The sequence below is a fragment of the Eptesicus fuscus genome, chromosome 13, assembly GCF_027574615.1.
Source record: "Eptesicus fuscus isolate TK198812 chromosome 13, DD_ASM_mEF_20220401, whole genome shotgun sequence".
Classification (NCBI taxonomy): Eukaryota; Metazoa; Chordata; class Mammalia; order Chiroptera; family Vespertilionidae; genus Eptesicus; species Eptesicus fuscus.
In genome coordinates this window covers 78,848,022-78,870,799 of record NC_072485.1, presented here as the reverse complement: position 1 = coordinate 78,870,799, position 22,778 = coordinate 78,848,022, and the positions used below count along the sequence as shown (strand labels likewise).

At 54.1% G+C, this 22,778-nt stretch overlaps 2 protein-coding genes across 4 annotated transcripts; one reads left to right on the top strand and one right to left on the bottom strand.

Annotated features, from left to right (window-relative positions):
- Positions 1-3,548: 3,548 nt before the first annotated feature.
- On the bottom strand, positions 3,549-6,332 carry MRPL11 (mitochondrial ribosomal protein L11). Its single transcript, XM_008146914.3, has 5 exons — positions 6,108-6,332; positions 5,663-5,758; positions 5,134-5,227; positions 4,884-5,043; positions 3,549-3,827 (listed from the first exon to the last, which is right to left on the bottom strand). The coding sequence occupies exons 1-5, from the start codon at positions 6,228-6,230 to the stop codon at positions 3,722-3,724; spliced, it is 579 nt and encodes a 192-aa protein (XP_008145136.2). The 5' UTR covers positions 6,231-6,332; the 3' UTR covers positions 3,549-3,721.
- A 6,531-nt stretch (positions 6,333-12,863) lies between these two features.
- On the top strand, positions 12,864-22,158 carry PELI3 (pellino E3 ubiquitin protein ligase family member 3). Of its 3 annotated transcripts, XM_008146910.3 has the most exons (8): positions 12,864-12,987; positions 14,122-14,271; positions 14,808-14,879; positions 17,108-17,237; positions 18,300-18,401; positions 19,165-19,359; positions 19,677-19,865; positions 21,154-22,158. In XM_008146910.3, exons 2-8 carry the CDS (start codon positions 14,123-14,125, stop codon positions 21,721-21,723), a joined length of 1,407 nt encoding a protein of 468 aa, XP_008145132.1. In that variant the 5' UTR covers positions 12,864-12,987; position 14,122; the 3' UTR covers positions 21,724-22,158. The 3 variants fall into 3 exon arrangements, with proteins under 3 accessions (XP_008145132.1, XP_054581528.1, XP_028009642.1); XM_054725553.1 differs by lacking the exon at positions 19,677-19,865; XM_028153841.2 differs by lacking the exons at positions 12,864-12,987; positions 14,122-14,271; positions 14,808-14,879 and adding an exon at positions 16,480-16,511.
- The last annotated feature ends 620 nt before the right edge of the window (positions 22,159-22,778 follow it).

The window sequence follows — 22,778 nt, the reverse complement described above, 5'->3', positions numbered from 1 at the left end:
CTTGTGACTTTTGCGCCCCGCACCTGGGGTGGGGGGCGTGAAGAGACGCTACGTTTCTTTCCGATGGAGGAAGGCAGACCTGCCGCTGTCACACGTGTGCTTGCACGAGAGCGTGTACCTGGTGCAGGACTCACCCGGCTGCCAGACTGCCTGGGCCTGCCCAGGTGGCCACCTCGTGGTGCTGTGGTGACTTTGTAGCCAACTTTATAATAAAGTCCAGTTTGCCTTTTTGGTACGTCTGGTGTCATGCTGTAAAAGAGGGAAGGGTGGGGACCTGAGAGGGCTGGAAGGCTCAGATGGGAGCGTGGGGTCTGGAAGTAAAGTCTGGACCTGCAGACGGCTTGGCATTTCTTGATTCACTCATTTGCTCATGCCTTTGTTCATGCAACATCTGAGTGCACAGTGTGCCGTCCACCCTGTGCTGGAAGCTGGAGAGTTTGGAGCTGAAACAACAGATGCCACAACTTGCCTTCAAAATGCTAGAGGGTATTGGCATCTCCTCCGTGCTCGGGCTTGAAGTGCTCACAGTGTGGGAGGAGCAGAAGGGCCTGGGGATGGGTAGCGGGTTCCGCTTGGCATTTTCCTGGGTATGGGTTTGAAGTCTCAGGACATGAGTTTCTTTCTTCAGCTGGTCCTGCAGGGAAACAGCTTCCCTTTGTGGCCTGTTGGAAATGATCACCACCTTGCGTGGGCCTCTCAGCTGACAAACACGTTTCTATCCCTCATTCACTGCAACGAGGCCTCTGAACAGGCCTGTTAGCGCCGTTTCACTAATGAAGGAACGGAGCATCACAGGGAAGAAGTGATTCCCCCCCGAGTTGGTGAGAGCCATCAGTGGGCAACACGTCATCTGCATCCAAGCCCTGGGCCCGTGAACCACCATCTCAAATCATCCCATCCCAGATTACCCGAGACGGCAGGCTTGAACTGGAGCAGGGAGCCTCTTCCCTCCAGGGCAGCATACTAAAGCTTTCAAAAATACTGTTTTCCTCCGAGCTTGAGGGCCCAACAGCCACAGGGTGTGGTAGGGGAAAAATGAAAATTAGGAGACAAAAAGGCCTGGATTTAAACTCACCAACTTTTTGCTGAGTGGAACCTGAGCTTCAGTTTCTTCTCAGGTAAATTGGGGCTGGAGTCCAGTCGGTGTGGCTCAGTGGTTGACTGTCCACTTATGAATCAGGAGGCCCAGGTTGTGGGCTGGATCCCCAGTAGGGGGTGTGCAAGAGGCAGCTGATCAATGATTCTATGTCATCATTGATGTTTCTATCTTTCTCTCCCTCTCCCTCACTCTCTGAAATCAATAAAAAATATATATGTTTTTTATATATATATTTATGTGTGTGTGTGTGTATGTATATATATATATATATATATATATATATATATATATATATGAAAAAAGCACTTCGCTGGTGATTGGTGGAGGTGGTGGGTGATAGGAGAGAGTGTGCGAATTGTTGAGAAGGAAGGTGACTTCAGAAAGAGACCCTGGCCACCAAGTTAGTTGGAGAGGAAAAAATTAGAAGAGCCAATAGCTCCACCTGCTGGACAGAGAAGTAACTGCTTCTGTTCCTCTCAGAGCTTCAAAGTTTAGAACAGATAGATATACAGAGGTCCAGGGAGAGGAAAGGACTTGCTTAATGGCACCCTCACATCTGACTCTCAGCCAGTTCTCTTCCTACAGATACCAGACTCTGCCCTGGGAGCAGAATGCAGGAAAAAGAACTCAAGTTTTGGGGTCATGAAGACAGTTCAAGTGCTGGCTCTGCAGCCTCATTTCTTCATGTGATAAATAGTATTTACAATACCTACATGTGGCAGTGTTCTGGGTGCTGGCAATGCAACAGCGAACAAGACACAAGGTCCCTGGGCTCCCAGAGCCTGCATTCTAGCTGTGGGAGACATAACAGAAATTAAATAAACAGTCTGCAGAAAGTGCACAGTATGTTGTTCAGTAAGGGAAAGAACCAGCTCTCTGAAGGCAGGAACTGTGTCTCTTACATTTATTGTCCTCAGTAGTAGGAGCACTGAGCACAGTACCTGATAATAAGCCACTCAAAACTGTTTTGCAAATGATGTTCATCCTCAGTTTGTGTATGTGATGTATATTAAATATGCTTATTGATTTTGAGAAGGGAGAGGGATAGACAGAAACATCAATGAGAAACATCATCAATTGACTGCCTCCTGCACACCTCCCGCTGGGGATCGAGCCTGCAACCTAGACATGTGCCCTTACTGGGAATCGAACCGCGACCTCTTGGGTCATGCTCAACCACTGAATCATACCCACCGGGGCTGTGTATGTATATATATATATTTTAATGCAAATAAAATACCCAACAGTTATTTTATTGCTGCTTCTGAGGACTTGGTTAAATAAATTATGGTCCACTCACAAGACAAAATACTAAGCAGGCATCAAAAATTGCTTAAAGAAGATAATGAAAAACGTTCTAAAGAATTGCCAAGTTAAAAGTAAAATACAACAGTATCTAGAGTATGACACCACTTTATTTAAAAAAAAAACACCATTATATACAAATATATGCACAAAGAAACAAAGAGTAGAAAAGATATATACCTAAATACTGGTAGGAGTCTCATTTGGGTGGTGGGATTACCCAAACTGGAGTTATTTTTTGTGTGTGTTTTCCAAATCTCGGTGCAAAACAAAAAGACTAGCACATTAACAGGTGTTCGGTAAACGTGAATCCATTTCTGCCCCGACTCCTCCGCTCTTCTCTGCAGGGACAAGTCCTTGATGTTCTGGGGAACGGGGAAACAAAAGACCAGGGCTTCCTAAGGTCTTCTCCCCCCTTGGGCAGGGACCCACTGAAGCTTTGCTTCTTCCATGGGTCTGTAGCCACGAGCCCAATAGTTCACATTCAGCTAACACCTGATCCAGAGCGAGGATCAGCTCAGTAAAGGGGCCTGAAATAGCCGTGGGATCTGGGCACTTGTGCAGTAACACTGTTGGGGCTGTGACCCGAAGTCACCACAGGGGTCTGTTTCTGTTGAACTGGCAAGTCCCCAAGAGTTAAGAAATGTTTCTGGCCCTAACTGGTTTGGCTCAGTGGATAGAGCATCAGCCTGTGGACTGAGGGGCCCCAGGTTCGATTCCGGTCAAGGGCATGTACCTTGGTTGCGGGCACATCCCCGGTGGGGGGGGGTGTACAGGAGGCAGCTGATCGATGCTTTCTCTCATTGATGTTTCTAACTCTCTCTCTCTCTCCCTTCCTCTCTGTAAAAAATCAATAAAATATATTTTAAAAAATATGTTTCTGATTACAGCACAAGCAACATCTGCTGCTTCTGTACACACAGCCCCAGCGTTCGCAGCCCCCACCTACCCTGCTTGTTTTGTCATCGGTGGGGAGGAGGGCTACTACGCCGACCTCTGCCACCAATTCAACCTGGACAAGTTGCTCTGCTTGGCTGAGCCTCGGATCATGTATCTGAGAAGCAGCATGAAGAGCCCTGCTGTCTGTGTTGCCACCATCAGTACTGGTCCCTTTCCCCCAGGGTCCTAAGACAGAACTCAAGAGTGGGTGACAGAAGATGTTTACTTAGGCTGAATCCCCTGATACATCCATAGGTGCAAAAATACATAATCTGAAGTCAGGGCAATCATTATCAGGTTGGTGTCATCTCCCCTCTCCCCTTCAGCACAGCCTTTCCAGCTGCTCCCTTCCAAATTCTGGAGTGTGCAGGACAGGGGTCACTTCTTGGCAGCTTCTGCCTGAGCTGCCAAATCGGCCTCTTTCTGAGCCGCCAAGAATATGGCTCGCTCCTTCTGGAAAGCTGCCAGCTCTTCCGCACTGAGGCTGCAGGTACAGAAAAAGAGATGGCGAGTGAGTGGCCCACGTCCTTGTCTCAGAATCCTTTCTCCCCTCCTGGACTTCGCATACCTCTGCTCATCTGTTTCCTCTGCCAATCCTCACCACCTCTGCCTTTTGCTCCCTTCTTTAAGCCCTACGGTCCTCTGAGGCCCCGGCTACATCTCAGCCAGATCAACTGGCTCTTCCTCTGTGCCCCACAACACTGTGCAATAAAGCCTTTGGGCATGTGTATCTCCCCCTCAACAGGGATCAGATGTACGCATTTCTGTGCTCTCGGTCAAAGTAAAGATTTGGGAAAAGTGAAGTCCATTCTTGTTCCCTGCTGAACCCCACTTCTCCTGGGAAACAACTGGCAGCAAAAGACCAGTAAAGGGTTGAGTGCTGACCCTGCTTCTGCTGTTGTCTGGGCCAGACGCCCTCTCACCTAACATCTCACTTCAAAGACACAATTCCTGCGGTCATCTGAAGCCCCAAGGTGGGGGCCCCTGTTGGCCTGGCCTCTCTCAACTATTTCCTATTCTGCCTGTAACGCCGGATTGTACACCAGATTACACTGAACTTCTTTGCTGCACTCTTTCACCTTCCATCCTTCACAGGAATCCCCACTTTTTGGAATGCTTGCCCCCAGTCCTTGACTTCCTTTTCCAGATCTCTGTCACCTCTCCTACAAAGTTCCCATTGACACACCAGGCAAATCAGAAGCATTTACACTTTGTTCTCAAGACAGCTGTCCTTCAACACTGCCTGTCTGCAGTCTAATGCTCCATTTGTGCATCTGCCTCCAGCTCTGGACTGTGACTTCCTTAAAAGTGGGGCCAAGCATGGCTATCTTGTTCCTAGTTTCATCAAATGCCCAGACAACATCTAACACGTACAAGGCCCTTAACAAATGTATTCCAAATGAATGAATGGGGCTCCCAAGACTCTAAGGTCCTTTGACTCAGAAGCTGACTCTCCCACTAATGTGCACACTCTGTCTTGCCCCAAAGTCAAGAACTGTCCAGGTCCTCCCCTTATAGTGTGCTTCCCCAGAACACTCACTGCTTCACCACACGAATGCCCAGGGAGCGGGCAGAGCCAATGACGGAGCGGACAACGGCGGACAGGGGCATGTCCCGCAGGGTGAAGGCATCGTCCTGAGCTTTAACACAAGCAATCTCATACACGTGCTTCAAGGACAACAGGCCTGCCACCTCCTTCCCTGGAGGGAAGAAACAAGTAGCCCTTCAGGTGTCACTGCCTCCTTCCAGCCCCCCCACCCCCAAATCCCAGGGGCCTACCCGACCCTCACCTGTCTGCCGGGCCCCTTTTTCAATCCCAGCAGCTGCCTTCAGGAAGTAGGTAACAGTGGGTTGTCCTATCTTGATTTCAAACGTCCTGTCAGGCTTAATGAAAAATCAATCAATCAATCAATCAATCAATAAGAGAATATCTCTTCCTGCCTCTCCCAACCTCTGCTGCCCCAACCGAGGGTACTTCTAACTTCCTGTCTCCCCTTCCCTTGAGGCCCTTTCTGATGGCGTCCCTCCAAAAGACCACAATAAACCTGTAGCAAACAGCCCTGCCACGTCTATTCCAGGCCCAGCTGTGCTCAGGAAGTCCCGAAGACGTGAAAGGACCAATGGAAGACCTGCCACGCGGCAGGGCAGGCTCAGAAAAGACACTCTGGTCTCCACTGCGTAAATGGGGAAAGTGGGGCCCAGGAACAGGAAGAGACTTGCCCCGAGTTAGGGACGGGTGGCAACCCCAGGCGACCAGTCCCAAGCCTGAGGGAGCGTGGGGAGATGAGAAGAAACTAGGCCCACAGTCCCGTTCGGCACCTTCACAAAGATCTTGGTGGGCAAAGGGATGCCTTCTTTGATGTCCTTCGTCTTCTCGTTGAACTCCTTGCAGAACTGGTTGATGGAAACGCCTCGCTGTGGCGGAAGCACAGGGGCTAGTATAGGGAGGAAGGAGCGCTCCCTACCACCCGGGAGCCTCCCTCCACCCCTCCTCCATCTCCATCTCCATGTCTCCATGTCCCCATCCTCTTTCCTCCACCCAGACTCAACGACCACTTATGAGCCAGGTGGTCTGCACGCAGCATCCCTCTGTCCGCACCACAGTCCGCTGAGGAGGCGCAGCCTCCAGGAGGCACATTAAGCGTGTGGGTAGCAGAGCCGCGCTTGGAACCGAGGCCTCCCCGGCTCCCGAGCCCGCGCCCTCCACCCAAGCACTAGCTCCCACCCTCCCGCGCCTCCCACGCCGAGACCCAGCGCGCCGCACCTGACCCAGGACGGGGCCTAGTGGGGGCCCCGGCATGGCCTGGCCCGCTCGCACGATGGTCCGGATCACGCCCCCGACCTCGGGTTTCTTGGCCGCCCGAGTGGCCCGAATTAGCTTCGACATGACGCGGGGCTCACTGCCTTCGTTCACCTCAGGTCAAAAGCAAGACAGATGGCTCTGGGCGCCGCCATCTTGTGTCAGAGGTCACGGGTCCTCTCTTTAGGTTAGGGCTGGTGAGGCCAAAGAAGAGCAGAGTTGTTTCGGTCCTCCAATGAGTAAGACAAAGAGGGTGACATAAAAAAAAACCTTTTACCTTGCCATCTGAAGATAGAGGAAGGACCCGAATGGTTCGGGTACATATATTTTTCCCGAAGAGCACACAGGCAGTACCTCGGACAGCTAAGCTAGAGAAGGCCCTTAATGTGCGCACAGCATTGTGGGTATGGTAGTTTTGGCCGCTTTGCAAATCCCGCAGATTGCTGTGCGCTGGGGCGCTATCTGCTGGACAAGGCGATTGTCCTTGGGTTTGAAATGAACCTAGAGCTCATTTCCTCACATGTTGTTCAAAGGCGGTATGGTTAAGAGTACAGCATGTTCCTCTTGCTGCCTGTGAACTTGATGAAGTTTGGACCCCCAGTGTACACAGGATAAAAAGATTCACTGGGCTACAAGGATAAAGGAGACAGAGGGAAGTGGAGTGATGAGAGATGTAGGAGGTCCCAGCTGGAAAGGCCAGTAGCCTGCTTCCCAGGTGGGTTAATGGAGCCCAGAAAAGTGGTTCAGGCCAGAGGTCTGTGGGTGGCTAATTCCATTCCCCAAGGAGGCAGCAAGACCCTGGTGAGGGCCCTAGCTGGTTTGGCTCAGTGGATAGAGCGTAGTCCTGCGGACTGAAGGGTCCAGGGTTGATTCCAGTCAAGGGCACATGCCCAGGTTGCGGGTTCCATCCCCAGTAGGGGGCGTGCAGGAGGCAGCCGATGGATGATTCTCTCTCATCCTTGATGTTTCTATCTCTCCCTCTCCCTTCCTCTCTGAAATCAATAGAAGTATATTAAAAAAAAAAAAAAAAAAGACCCTGGGGAGGGAACAGCTGTGTAGTGACCACTGAAGGCTGGGCAGAAATGGCCGTGCTTTGACGGGTGACATGGAGAGAACAGAGAAGCTGCCAGCCCTGAAGGGCATGGCTGACCAGCTAGAGGCCTTCTCAGGGTGAAGGTCCAGTCAGGCCATGGGGACCTGTGTGAATGGACGACATTGGGTGCCAGGTACATTCTGCTGAGGCAAGGGCCGGGATTCCGATTTCCACCAATGGAAACAAAGATGAAGTTGAGAAGAAAAGTTACTCTGAGATCTGTCCTTGTCACACAAACAATGCTCAGCCCGGTACCCTGGAAGCCCCCTGTAGCAGCAGGAAAGCAGACAGAGACGGAGGAAGGCAGAGGGAGGAGTGGGCTGAGCTTCCTTCAACCTTTGATGGAAGACACGGAGATATGGGACCTAGAATTGCCTACATACAGTTCACCCCTCTCCCTCAGCCCCCACATCCAACTGTCCCCAAGTCCATCGACTTACATCCCCACAGTTCTCTCCAATCCTGCCATCCCCTCTGTGACTGCCCAGAGAGAAGGGGTGACATCCACTTTCAGCCTCTCCCAACATACACTTCTCCCTCACTGTGTGACTTGGGGCAAGTCCCTTCACCTCTGTAGGCCTCACTTTTCTCAACTGTGAAATAATCCTATATAATAAAGATGTAATATGCAAATGGTTGTTTCACCACGAAGGACTGCGGAACGACCGGATCATGGATCAGCAGGAGGGTGGGGCAGCGAGCTATAATTGGGCAGGCGGAGAGCTACAGGAGGGAGCAGGGCAGCAAGCTATGAGGGGGAGGGGGGGCGGGGGGAGCTACTGGAGGGCGGCAGCGAGCTACTGGTGCATTCGTGGGCAGGGCTACTAGTAATAATAATTAGGATACCTACCACACAGAACTGTTGAGAGGATTTAATGAGATTACCCAGGTAGGGTGCTTAGCTCAGGCCTGGCATGTGGTGTATGGTAAGCACCTCTAAGGGTTAACTATTTTTATTGTCACTTCAGCCTTCATCTTTCCTTGGCTGGACACTCAGGACAGCCCCCTTTATGGTCTCTTTGCCCCCATTCTTTTTTTTTTTTAATATATTTTATTGATTTTTTACAGAGAGGAAGAGAGAGGGATAGAGAGCTAGAAACATCGATGAGAGAGAAACATCGATCAGCTGCCTCCTGCACACCCCCTACTGGGGATGTGCCCGCAACCAAGGTACATGCCCTTGACCGGAATCGAACCTGGGACCCTTCAGTCCGCAGGCCGACGCTCTATCCACTGAGCCAAACGGTTTCGGCTTTGCCCCCATTCTTGCCCCATCAATCTATCCTCTCCAACTCAGCGAGTGTCAGTTCCCGAAAACTTGTCAATGTCAATACAGCTTTTTTCCCCAGAGTGAGGGTCTTGGTCCATCTGAGACACTTATTAAAATTCAGTAACAAATGTAATGATCCCTGCATGTATTATCTCCCGTGCTTCCACTGCTGTAACCCTAGTATCAGCACCAACATCTTTCCCCTGGATGACAATAGCATCCTAACAGCACCCCACTGTGGCTCAGAGCCAGAGGTTGAAAGGGCTCCTGACTCTTGAGGGAAAGGTGGCTGTGCAAGTCACTCCCATGCACTGAAGCTGGCTCCCTTGGTCCTGCTGGGAGGACAGGTATTGCTTGTGGGTGCCGGTCAGGCAGTTCAGAAAAAATGGTCTAGGTTCTCAATTCAAGATGGCAAAAGCTGGGCTTTTTCAGAGGAGCGAGACGTGGGAGACAAATCCAGAATAAAACACAAACTGGTCACGCAACGGAAACAAGAGCACAGGGAAGGTCTGCTAACCAGGACGGCAGGTGGACATCACCTGATGGCCCCGCAAAGGGAAGGCGGAGGGCTCTGAGGTGAGGCTGCCTCTGAAGCTCGCCGTCCTGCCCCGCGTGTGCAGAAAACGGGGCTCCCGGAAGGCCCCGCCACAGCCTGGAGCTCTGGTGTAGACGTGGCTGCTGGAACTCCAGAGGCAGAAAAATGGCCCTCCTGTGGCCACCCTGCCAGGGGCATATGGGGGTCACCCCCTTCCCTGAGGCCCAGGCTTCCTTCTGTGAGACAGTGGCACCCAATGACCTTCCTGGTTATTGGTTACCGGACTGTGGGCCTGGCAAGTTCTGATCCCCAGAAAGCATGTGACCTGGGAGGGGGAGGCCCTGCCTTTCAATCCCAGCTCTGGCTGTGGCTCAGGTTTGTTCCTGCCTGAGTCTCAGGCTCCCAATCGTTCAGAGCAGGGGTGGAAACAGGTCACCTGTCCACCGCGTCCTGCTGGAATATTCTAGGGTTCTAAGCTTGCGTTTTGCTCCTAGGCTATTCCCGCTATCGTGGTTTCTTGTGGCTTCCTGATTCCAAACCTGTGTTGCTCGTGCCTGATGTGGAGAGGCTGGGGTCCAGATGACAGCTGCCAGCATACAGGGGGTAGTAGTGCCACACAGAAGGTGGCACGCCCACACAAAAGACCTCAAATGCCCTCTCTCCAGCCCCAGCCTTGTGCTTGTGCATTTTCTCTGCCAGGTCAGACACGGAGAAGACGGAAAAAACGACCTCCTCTTCCCCCATCCACCTGCAATCTCTGACTCTCACTTTACAGTGGGAATCCGTTTGCCTAAGTTACTAAGTCAGGGACTCCTATGCAGTCTGTGCAGCCCCCGCCCCCCACCCCCCACCTTTCTAATGAATGGCTAATTGGCTTGGAAAAGACAGTCTTTAGTGAAAGAGACCTCTCCAAAGTTCTTAAACAGCTGTGCGAGACTATAAAGGGAATTAAAAATCCTAGATCAGAGAGAGGTTAGCAAGATTTTTTTCTGTAACAGCCAGAGAGTAAATGGCTTACGATCTCTGTTGGAATTCCAAGCCTCTCTTTATAGTTTGAAAGTAGTGCTCCCACTCTGCTCAGACTCTCCGAGAGAGGCCAGGCTGCCAGAGCCTGGCCTAGCCTCAGAGTCTCTCTCCGTTTCTCTCTCTCTGTTCTTCTCTCCTTTCCTCTCTCTCTAAAAGTCAATCAATAAACAATTCTAGTTAAAAAAATAAATAAACTTGTATCTTGTTCTTCTCTTTGTCTCTCCCGCCCCCCCCCCGCCCCTTTTCTGAAGCAGTTTAAGGTTAAGATCTAGATTGAAGGGAGAGAAGGGAGGGGCTGAACAAAGGGATCTCAGAATAATACTGCATTAATATATATATATATATATATATATATATATATATATATATATATTGATTTCAGAGAGGAAGTGAGAGGGAGAGAGAAAAACACCAACGGTGAGAGAGAATCATTGATCGGACGCCCCCCACTGGGGATCAAGCCTGTAACCGGGGCATGTGCCCTTGACCAGAATCGAACCTGGGACCTTTCAGTCTGCAGGCTGACGCTCTATCCACTGAGCCAAACTGGCCAGGGCTACTGCATTTTTTTAAATTGTTGACAGATCTGACGTTCCCCAGCCCTCCCCCTTTGAATCCTGCAAGTTTTTATCCCACTACAGGTAGATATTAATATTATTTCCATTTTATAAATAAGGATATTGAGGATAGAGAGATTAAGAAACTGGAGTTCTTGGCATAGAGCATGGGACTCAGAGCCAGAAACCAAGGCTGAAACTTGGGCATCTGTGTCTGAACTTGGGCATCTGTGTCTGTTGGTGGTATCCAGCTGTCCCTTCTCCTCCCCTGTCTGGACAGTGCTGGGATCAGTCCCAGCTCAGGCTTCTGGAGGCCCCTTAAGGTCTGGCTGTGCCCACCATGCAGCTCTGATCCGAGTTGATTCCGGCACTCTGCGGCAGGAGAAATCACGGTCTTTCTGGTGTGAGGTGGAAAGCACGGGGGCTCTGGACAAACCTCAGATCTATACTTACCTTGCTGTGGGATCCGGGTCAAGTATCTCCCCCCTGCCAAAAAAGGAAAAACACACACACACACCAAATAGTCTCCCTTTTCTCATTTGTGAACTGAGGTTTCTATAGTAATCTAGCACATGGTCAATGGGCCTGCTCTGGCAGACAACGTGCTAGAAGCTGGGAGTGCAAAGGGGAGTGAGGCTGTCCCAGTGTCCCTATGTCCTAATGGAGCTGTGCATACCTGGCATGGAAGAGGGCATACAGTAGGCATTCAGGGGTGGGAGCTGTCTTGTGGTGCAGGGTTTGCATGACCTGCTGCTGGCAGCCCAGCAGTCCAGCCTGCTCAGTGGTGTTTCCTTTTGATCACAGTGCCTTTGCCCCTAGAGGACTTGCTGTCTTCGGCTTTCTTGTTTCATCTGACAGAGGGCCCCAGAACAGTTGGCAAAGCAGTTGGTAGCCTAGACTATTTTTGGTGGGGGAGTTAGTGGGATGTGTGAATGTGGTGGGGCCCAGGTGGTCTCAGAGGCTGGGAGCTTCACAAGCAACAGTTGGGGCGGGGGAAGGATGCTCCCTCTCAGGATGTTTGTGGGCAAATTCACTTACCTTTCATGACAGGGCCAAAGGCCATTTCCTCTGTGTAACCTTGTTTGATTTCCGCAATGGAACACACACTCACTCCAAAGATGCAGGTTGAGAATCCATCCTCTAAGCTTCCCTCATTTCTTGATTATGGCTCCAAACATACTAAGAGATAATGTCCTAAAGGGATCTCATCTGATGCATCTCTGGGCCTCTCCTGCTCTGAGCCCATCCTGCCACTCCTAGTTATCACAGGTAAGGAAGTTAGGAGTCCAGACTTTGGAATCTCACAGCTGAAATCCACTCCTTTCTAGTAGAATAACCATGACCGAGTTTGTAAATCTGTTTCTCATCTGTAAAATGGGTGATTATCGTGCCTGCCTCCCAGCAATTAAAGGGCTTGTTTTGCTCCAAGTACAGTGGGTAGCACCTTGTACAGACCAATAGATGAGATATCTTCCGCGCCAAGGCCCGCCAGGGGTTGTGGGCCCTCCATCCCTTTTGTGGCATTTCGCGTGGTGTGTGTGCGCGCGTGCCCGGCCGGCGGGAGGGAGGTGTTCCTGGGCACCAGGGGGTCCAGAGTGGGCCAGAAGGCACCCAAGGAGAGGAAAGTGGCCGAGCTGGGCTGGAAGAAAAGGTCTGACGCAGCGGCGTTCTGCGGCCTCCCTGCAGATGCACAACCCTCTCCAACCCGCCCCCCCCGTCGGCCTCCTCTAGTATTTTCCTTCTCCCTCTCCTTCCCGCCCCAGCTCACCCCTCTAATTCTGCGGCTTCCCCAAGTAGAAGGCGGGGGGTGTGGGTGGGGGGTGGTGGAGAGCCCCTGGACTAATGTGGGAAGAGGGGCCTCCTGCCCAGCGCGAAGGCCCTAGACTGCGGTGGCGGAGGGGGCGCCCAGGTCTTTGGGGGAACCCGGGAAATCCCCAGAAATCAGGGCGGGATCTGGGTAGCCCGAACTAGGCTACCAGGGAGTCGCCGAACCCGCGATGGTAGTCCACGGGGTTCCTGAGACAGCGGCGATCTGGGACTCCCAGTGCCGGGGGCGGGGTCAGAGAGGGGCGTGGTCTTCCCAGAAGGGGCGGTGCTCAGGTTATTAGGGCTAAACTTCGCCGCAAGGGGCGGAGTCTGGAGTGGGCGGGGCTCTCATGGAGGCGGGTCAGGGGCGGGGCATCGGGACGGGGGGTGGAGCGTGGAGGTTCGCGCTGGTCCCCCTCCCTCGGCCCCGGGTGTCCCCGTGACGAGGCAGCGCGGAGCCGCCGCGGGCCGGGCCCATCCCGCCGCAGCGGCCCCGGGGCCGAGCAGAGTCGAGGTGCGGAGGGATCGGCGCAGAGCGGATCCCCGAGAGCTGCCAGGTGAGGACGCCTGGGCGGAGGGGGCGGGGGCTGCGCCGGGCGGGCCCTGGCGGGTGCAGGGGGCGTGTTTGCATGTCTGGGGGTGGCAGGGGGAGTGGGTCCGAGGGCGAGTGCCTGTGGCTGTTTGGGCGCTCGCGCCTGCAGTCGCGGGACCAGGGTTGGCTGTGCGCCCGTCCTGGTTCTGCTTGCGGGGCTTGGGGTGTGCGGGACTGTGCGTGCACGCGCGTGTTTGTGTGGAGGGGCCCCGGGTGTGTATCTGCGTATGCGCTGGGCCGTCATTGTGCCTGGCCCGGGTGCGGGGCGCGGGCCTGCCCCGGCGCAGCCCCTCCTGCGCGGGTATGTTTTCCAAACAGGCTTCCTGCGGAGATGGGCTCTGCTGCAGCCGTAGCTGGAGGGGGGAGCGCCGCCCCCACAGGCCTCCAGAGACCCAGACAGCCCGGGGACTGCAGACAGACACCTGAGGGAGGAAGGGGGCGCGCACCCGGGATGGGTCCAGAGGCCTGGCCGGAGGGCGAGGCCAAGATGGACAGACTGAGGCAGATGGATAGGGAAGTGGAGGTGGACAAACAGGCGGAGATGGGGAAGAAGGTGGGAAGGGAGATGGCGAAGAGGACAGAGGCGGGGAGGACGAAGAGTCATTGAGAAAGCAGACAGACAGAGGCCAGACCTGCAAAGAGGCGGAAAGATTAAAAAGGACAGATTCCAATAACCGGACAGAAGGAAGGTCCTGGGCTGAGAGCTAAACCCAGGAACTGAGTCTGAGATGAGGAGTTAAGGACCCCCAACTCCTGGGGTACCCTTCTTCCAAAAACATCCCAGACTGGGGTCCTGGCCAAAAAGAAGCCTCTGGCCATTCCAAGTTAGTTCATCCCTCTGACCCCACCAAATTTTCTGATCCTCTGTGGGGCTTCTCCCTCTTGGTTCCATTCCACCTATCAACTCCCTTCCCTGGTATCCCAGCAACCCAGGGCAGTTTAGGAGAGGCAGAGGTGAAGTGGTTGCCACAGCAACAGAGGCGGTGAAAGGTCATTCTGGCGTTAGCCTAGGTGGCCCTGCAGCAGGCCAGAGCTGGCCTTGAGGGGGGATGGGATGGGAGGCTACAAAATTCTTTTTCTCCTCTCCCATTTTGCCCAGAATGGTGCTGGAAGGAAACCCTGACGTGGGGTCCCCCCGAACCTCAGACCTCCAGCACCCTGGGAGCCAGGGCTCTTGCATCCTCTCTTCTGGTGAAGATGTGCAGCCAGGCGAGGAGCCCATCAAGTATGGCGAACTCATCGTCCTGGGGTGAGCGTCCCTCGTCCAGGTGGGGTGGGGCACCAGGCTTCCTGCAGGGCAACCAAACCAAGGGCCCCAGTTCTCCCCATCTATGACCTTCTGCTATTTGTCCTTCCTCACCTTCCCAGCTGAGGGACAGAGTTGACCAAACCCACTTAATTCATAATCGTTATTTTATCTTCCCATCGTTCATAAATTACGAAGACAACTCTTAACTACCCACCCGTTTCTGATCAGAACAAAGTAACACAGCTGCCTTTCATAAAGCACCTTGTGAGTGTGGTTTGAGGTGAAGAACTCTGGTTCTCTATCAAAATTGCTTGGTTCAAATCCTGCCTCTGCAAGTTGTTTAACTTCCCTCCGCCTCCGTTTTCCCCTCTTACAAATAGGGATGATGATAATACCTCAGAGGGTTGTTGGAAGGAATGAATAAGGTGATTTCTGTAAAGCGCATAGAACAGTGCCTGGCACGTATCAGGTGTTCTGGGAGGCAGGCCTGTGCCAAGCCCTTTCATGGACATTATTTCATTTCAATCTTCACAAAGATGCTGTGAGGAAGGAGGTGAGGAAACCGAGGCTCAGAGAGGGGAAGTGACTGGCCCAAGGGCACACAGCTGGTAAGTGGCAGGGCTGGGATTTGGATCCAGGTCTTTCTTACTCTAGGTCTAGTGCGCTTTCACTAAGCCACAGCTGATTTTCATGCCACAGATGAGAAAACAGGCCTGAAGAGAGGAAGTGATGTGAGTTGGTGGCTGGGTAGACTTCCTGGTCTCCGTCTGATCAGGATCCCTGCAACAACCACTTTGCTTTGCCCCCAGACACAGATCCCTCTTTCTCCCCATGAGTACTTCCTTTTGGCCTTTCTCTCTGCCATCTGCCCTGAAGAAAATATTCAAGGAGCTATGTTATCATTATGATGATTTTGTAGAAATAATAATGGCTACTGTTTGTTGACCTACACATGCCATGTGCTTTAAAAAAAATTTTTTTTTAATTGATTTCAGAGAGGAAGGGAGAGGGAGAGAGAGATAGAAACATCAATGATGAGAGAGAATCACTGATCGGCTGTCTCCTGCATGCCCCCTCCTGAGGATGGAGCTCGGAACCTGGGCATGCGCCCTGACCAGAAATCAAACCGTGACCTCCTGGTTCATAGGTCAACACTCAACCATTGAGCCACACTGGCCAGGCCCATGTGCTTTAAAAAATAATAATAGCTGACATTTATTAAGGGTTTGCTGTATATATGCCAAACTCTGTGCCAAGCATTTTTAAATGCTTTATCATGTTTAGTTCTCACAATGAACCCACAGGTAGGTCCTGATAAATTAGCCCCATTTTACAGAGGTCATGTGATAAATGGACAAGCCAGGATGTCAGCTAGGCCCTCCTGAGCCCCAGCCTGGGTCCTGAACTGCCCCACCCCATATGTGGAAAGAGCTTACAAGGGTAAGAGTGATGCCCGCTCAGGGGTGTTTGCCTTAGAATAGCAGCTGCTTGGTGTTCCAAAACCAGGGCTGTCTGTGCAGATGAAGGTGAGGCTAGTGATGGGGGAGAGCGCAGACCTAGGGCCAGGTCCTCTTGACAGCTGGTGGTTCAATGCCGAGCATTGAAGCCCACCCTGGCTGTACATCTGAGCCACCTGGAGAACACATGGAAAGTGGCCAGTGACAGGCCCATCCCAAGCCTACAGAATCACCATCTCCATGGGTGGAGCTTGTATTTTAACAAGCTCCTAGAAGATTCTGATCAAGTGGTCCTTGGCTGTATTTGGCAGCTCTTCATCCTGTCAAACCATCCATTGCTCCCCTCTGCTTACAGAATAAAGTCCAGGCTCCTCCGCCTGGTTTTCTGGGCCCTTCCACAAACCTCATCTTCCCCTGTTGCACTTCACCACCCGAGTCACCATGCCCTGATCTCACCAAGCTCTGCCAGCCTCGGGGCCATTGCTGACGGTGAGCCTTACCTCTAAAAGGGCTTCTGCAGGAAAGGCTGGAGCCAGAGAGACTTCTTCTCTTATTAGCCTGGGACCTCAGGCAAGTCATTTCACCTCCCTGAGCCTCAGTTTCCCTCATGTATAAAAGGGGAAGAAAGATACTTGCTTGGCAGGACATTGCACAGGTTCCATTAGGTAATTAATGAAGCACCAGGAACATGGGAGGCTCCAGTACATGGCAGCAATCAAGTCTGTGACTCACCCCATCCTTGCTTTCCACATCATTCCCTCCGGACAAGAGCTGGAAAGGAAGGTAGAACTTTGATGTGAATGGATATATGGAGGTCGTGGCATTGTGGGTCTAGTTTTTCCTTTCATTCTGGTTTCCAGTAGTACTATGGTGTAATAAATGGCAGTTTGCTAAAGGTGACTCCTTTCCAGTTCTTCAAGGCCCAGTAGAGGTGTTCTCTCTCCTAGAAATGTGATCCTGGGGCCAGAATTCCCTTCTCCTGCCTCTGGGCTTGTGGTGCACTTGACTTGTGCCTGGGTCATGGCAGGTGGCACCCAGGTTCCTTGAAAAGCTGAGGATCCCCCTCCCCCACCACTAGAGCATAGAACTGACCTGTGGTTCATCACCTATGCCACCCCAGTGCCCAGCATCTGGCCAGGCACGGCTTAGGGGGCCAGGAACCACTGGTTAATTTAGTGAAAAATCCTTTGAAGATGTTCTGACCCAGTCCGCTCCCGAAAGGCACCACTTTGACAAGTAGGGTCTTCTGGTTTCAGGTGGTTCTAGGGCTTGTTTATTGAGGTGGGATCTGCCCAGAAGTTGGCAGTCTCTACTCGTCTCTCAAAGGCTCACTTGTCCCTCTCTCCCTGCAACCTTTTCTTAACTCCCCCTATCCACAGCTACAATGGGTGTCTATCAAGTGGGGACAAGGGCCGCCGGCGAAGCCGCCTGGCACTGAACCGCAGGCCACATGCCAACGGAGTGAAGCCAGACGTCATGCACCATATCTCCACGCCGCTCATCTCCAAGGCAAGCCGCTTATCCCAGCAGAGCCGGGAGTGGTCCTGCCCTTTCTGGCCCCGCCCCACCGGAGCCCGGGAGCTCACTGTATCTTTACTCATTGCCTGCTGGGCTCCCGGAGAAATGGGAGAGTCTTTGCAGTGTGCACAGTCCTTTCCAGTTTGCAAAGCATTTCCTTGACCACCAGATGCCATCCACTGGACGGTTATCAGCATTATTTATTTATTTATTTATTTAATATTTGTATTGATTTCAGAGAGAGAGGGAAAGAGAGATAGAAACATCAATGATGAGAGAGAATCATTGATCGGGTGCCTCCTGCTTGCCCCACACTGGGGATCTACCCCACAACCTGGGCAGGTGCCCTGTCTGGGAATTAAACTGTGACTTCCTTAGTTCATAGGTCAACGCTCAACCACAGAGCCACGCCAGCCAGCTGGGTAGCATCATTTTATTTTATTTTTATTATATTTTTATTGATTTCAGAGAGGAAGGGAGAGGGAGAGAGAGAGAGACAGAAACATCAGTGATGAGAGAATCATTGATCGGCTGCCTCCTGCATGCCAGTCGCCCCTCCCTGCCCCAACACACACACACACACTGGGGATTGAGCCTGCAATCTGGACATGTGCCCTTGACTGGAATCTAAACGGGATGCTTCAGTCCACAGGCCAACGCTCTATCCACTGAGCCAAACCAGCTAGGGCTAATTTTAGAGGCAGCCCGGGGTCAGAGAGGGGACATGAGAGTCACACAGCAATGACAAAGGAAAAGCCTTTAGGCTAGAATTGCTGTTTCCAGCTCCATGACTAGGCCAATGTCTTCCCCTCTCTGAGCTGCTGTTCCCTCAGCGGTACAATGGGAATGATAACCATGTCTCCTTGTTGGGGTGGCTGGAGCGAGCAAAGGTAACCTGTGTGAAGCACTGGCTGCGCCGCACACCTCTGCAAAGGGTAGAACCACCCTTCCCCGGGAGTGGCCGCTGGCCCCGGGCTCCAGCTTCTAGTTCAAAGGCTCACCCTTCTCATGGCTATGTGCCCTGAGAAGTGACTTCTTCTTTCTCCCCACCAGGCACTGAGTAACCGGGGCCAGCACAGCATCTCGTACACACTGTCCCGGAGCCATTCGGTCATAGTCGAATACACACATGACAGTGACACAGACATGTTCCAGGTATGCTCGGGCCCTTCCTCACGCCTCCTGGCCACCAGCCTCAAAGCTCGGCTCTACAGACCTTCCAGGGTGAGGCTGGAGGACCGGGGGCCCCGGGGAAGGTGCTTTGGGGGCCTTAGTGCAGTCAACCACTCTTCAGATGAGGAAACAGGACATCCCAGCAAGGGCCCACAGCAGGTAGTAGCTGTATCAAGATTCAAACCCAAGACCGGACTCCCTAGCTGTGGGAGGACATACAGTTTAGGGGTTCAGAGTGCCGTGTGAGAGTCACACCACCTGGTTCAGATCCCAGCTCCATTGCTTATTAGCTTGGTGGCTTTGAGAAAGAGTCACCTAACCTCTCCAGGCCTTGCTTACCTCATCGCTCAGGTGGGGCCCATGGAGTTATTGGGAAGATGAAGTGAGATATCGCATAGAAAATGCTTAGCAAGGAGTCTGGCATATAATAAACACTAAAAATTCACTAGTTGCTGCTAGTATGTGAGCACTTCCAGACCATAGATATCACCCTTTCACTGTTAGTCAGCAAGTCGACTAGTTTTTATTGAGTGGGGTGCTCCCCAGAACTTTGGGGGAGGTGAGGGAGAAGTTCTAGACCTTGGCGACTGGACTTGGAGCTCCCCGGGGACTTGAGATGGTGCTGCCCCCTCATTATTTGGTGACTCTACATGCAGAGCAGCTACCAGGAAACCCGGGGGTGGGAAGCCCGGGGGATTGACCTGTACACACAGCGTTCCTGTGCTTGCCTTCCCCTTCCTCACAGATCGGCCGCTCCACAGAGAACATGATCGACTTTGTGGTAACAGACACGTCTCCTGGAGGAGGGGTGGCTGAGGGCCCCTCTCCCCAGAGCACCATCTCCCGCTATGCCTGCCGCATCCTGTGTGACCGCCGGCCGCCCTATACTGCCCGCATCTATGCCGCTGGCTTCGATGCCTCCAGCAACATCTTCCTTGGAGTGAGTGAGCCCCAGGCAGGGACCAGCGCTTCATCTGAGAGTGAGCTGTGGGGTAGGCTGGGGAGGGGCAGCATCCTGGGGTGATGTCACCAGCCCTCCGTAATCATAACTATGTCCTATGCAGGGATTAGCACCCCACTTAGCAAATGAGCAAAGTGAGGTTCAGAGAGGTCAGATGACGTCCAAGGGCAGGCAGCGCCAACTTTAGTCCCCTCTGGGCTACCTGTGACCTTGAGGATAGAGGGACAGCCCCCCTGGCTCATGACCTGCTGGGGGCCACTTGGGGGTGTGTGGTCTGATCCCACGTGTGGTCCCAGGAGCGGGCAGCCAAATGGCGGACCCCCGATGGCCTGATGGACGGCTTAACCACCAATGGGGTCCTGGTGATGCACCCAGCGGGCGGCTTCTCTGAGGACTCGGCCCCAGGTGTCTGGCGGGAGATCTCAGTCTGTGGGAACGTCTATACTCTGAGGGACAGCCGCTCGGCACAGCAGCGGGGGAAGCTGGTAGGTGGTCTGCCCCATCCCTCCCTCCCCGCGCAGTCATCCTTCCTGGGATCTCCAAATCTGCCTGTCTCCCTGCCCAAGCCAGGAGGTGGTCTCCAGTCCTCCTGCACGAGGGAGCCCCAACAGGCTCCACGCGCCACTTCCTGCACAGAGGGGACCAGGCTAACGTCCCCAAGTACCACCCTTGTTGGAGGTCCAAGGGGTGATAGGAGGTGGAGCACAAACACACCATGCAGTACCCAATGGCTTAGAGGATGCCAGCAGCTGCAAGAAATCACACGCTCTTATGAGAGTGACACTTGGCCCATGTGTGAGCAGTTTACAGCCTGAAGTGTTGGTGGCAGTTTGTAACGTGTCTGTCACCTGCAGACGGGCTTAGCTTTGTCATCCTCTCCCAGCGGGAGAGCCTGTGGAGTAGTTCTGACGCAGGTGACAGGGAATGCGCCCTGCGGTCCCGATAGAAACGAATGTTAGCAGCTGGGAGAGGGTCTGAGACGGAGGCAGGAGCTTGCCCAAGGCCATGTGGCCAAGTTCCTCCAACGGGCAAAGCCGAGCTCTTTCTGGGTATGCATGTGTCAGGCCAGGAGAGGCAAAACCTCAAGGAACCACGTGGCTTATCTTCCCAGAGCATCAGTTCTACTGGGCGGTTTGGGGAAACATGATTTTTAAAAATGGTGCACGTGATGTGTCACTGGCATGCACTACGTTCCGGGCACGGTCCAGTTTACGTTGATTGACTCATGCGAACCACTCGACATACAGGAAAGTGGGATCCGTCTGGAGGATAAGAAATGAAGACGCAGAAAGGTCGAGTTACTCGACCAGGGACACAGAGTTAGTAACTGGTGAGGCCAGAATTCCCACCCAGGCAGTCTAGCTCTAGAGTCCAGCTGCTGTGGGCTCAGTCCCGTGTCGGATACAGGAGTTTCCTGCCTCTGCCACTAGGGGGGAGCCTGGGAAAACTCCGTGTGGGTCCAGACCTCCTGATTTGACGGATGAGGTAACCAAGGCCCACGCTCTGTTGCTCTGTTGCGTGGGGGACCCCGTGTGCCTGGGAGCACCTGCCAGCCCTCCCACGTGGCTTCTTGAGCCTCCCCCCTCCTTTGCCCCAACCCTCCCCTTCTCTGTCCCAGCCACACCCCTCCCCCCAGCCGGCTCTGACAGTCCAGGGTGCCCTCTCCAGGGAGGTTCCGTGGGATGGATGGGTGGCTAGTCTGGGGAGATGGCTGCCCGATGGTAGGGGCTTGGGGGCCTCCTGGGCAATAAGGCCCTTCTGCTCCGCTGGCAGGTGGAGAACGAGTCCAATGTGCTGCGGGACGGCTCCCTCATCGACCTGTGCGGGGCCACGCTGCTGTGGCGCACGCCGGCGGGGCTGCTGCGGGCACCCACGCTGAAGCAGCTGGAGGCCCAGCGGCAGGAAGCCAATGCGGCGCGGCCCCAGTGCCCCGTGGGCCTCAGCACCCTGGCCTTCCCCAGCCCGGCCCGGGGCCGCACGGCCCCTGACAAGCAGCAGCCTTGGGTCTACGTCCGCTGCGGCCACGTCCACGGCTACCACGGCTGGGGCTGTCGGCGAGAGCGGGGTCCCCAGGAGCGCGAGTGCCCTCTCTGCCGTCTTGTGGGGCCCTATGTGCCCCTGTGGCTTGGCCAGGAGGCTGGCCTCTGTCTGGACCCCGGACCGCCCAGCCATGCCTTTGCACCCTGCGGCCATGTCTGCTCTGAGAAGACTGCCCGCTACTGGGCCCAGACACCACTGCCCCACGGCACTCACGCTTTCCACGCCGCCTGCCCCTTTTGTGGGGCCTGGCTCACCGGCGAGCATGGCTGTGTCCGCCTCATTTTCCAGGGACCGCTGGACTAGGCTCCCAAGACCGCCTGCTGCCTCGCCCACCTGCCCACCCAGCTCCCCCACCTCCTGCAGCCTAGAGGGAGCTCTGCATGTGGGACTCTACCTGCGGGCACCTAGCCGCACCACGTGGACGCATTGGATGGGCTGTGCCCCTCCCCTGGGAACCCAGAGGTGTTCCTGAGGCCCGTACTCCAGCCAGAATGGTGGGGTCCTCAGCACCAGCTCTGCCCTGGCCTGATGGAAGAAAGCCCACCCCCATCCCTGGCCCTTCCTGGGGTGTCTCACATCATGCCGCCTACACTGTGCCCCTGGGGGAGTGAAAGGGCCCTGGGCCCCTGACCCCCAGTTGAGGCTGGCTGTGCCCGGAGCCTGCTGACCCAGCTTCAGATATCCACCCTGCTGCTGCCCTGGGTTCTATAAACCTTGCTGCTCAGCTGCCCTCACCAACCCCACGTGTCCCGCATGTGTGCAGTGCCTCCCGCCCCTGACGGAGTTACAGGCGGCGGCAGGCTGGGGCCAGCACCTGCTGATACCACTGTGGGCTGGACTCCATGCCGGGTGGGTTCTGGGGACACAAAGACAATGAGACCGGGCTCCCTGCCTGGTGGAGTTCCCAGCCTAGTGGACGACAGAGCGCATTGCCCAATGACAGCATGGCTTCCTGCGTGCCCGGGTCAGAGAGTTACCAGGGGCTGCGGCGCGGGTCTCACTGGCAGGTGGGAAAGTGAGGGAGGGTCACAGAGGAGGTGGCATAGGAGCTCAGGGATCCCCCACAGGAAGGGGAGGGTGCCCTCGGCGGGAGGGAGAGGTGGAACACCGGCTCTGAGGTAAGGAAGCAGGAACTGAGTGGGGTGCAGCGTGGCTGGAGCAGGGGCTCCAGGAGGGCAGCAGGTTGGGGCTGTGCTGAGAGGGAAGATGCTGGACGGAGGATTCGGAACCTCGTTTGCGGACAGTCAGGAGCCGAGAGAGGAGAGAGGACTCGCAGTTCCAGAGCTTTGGCTGTGATATAAGGGCTACCATTCCCGAATGCCCACCTGTGCCCCGCACTGTGCTAATGATAATAATAA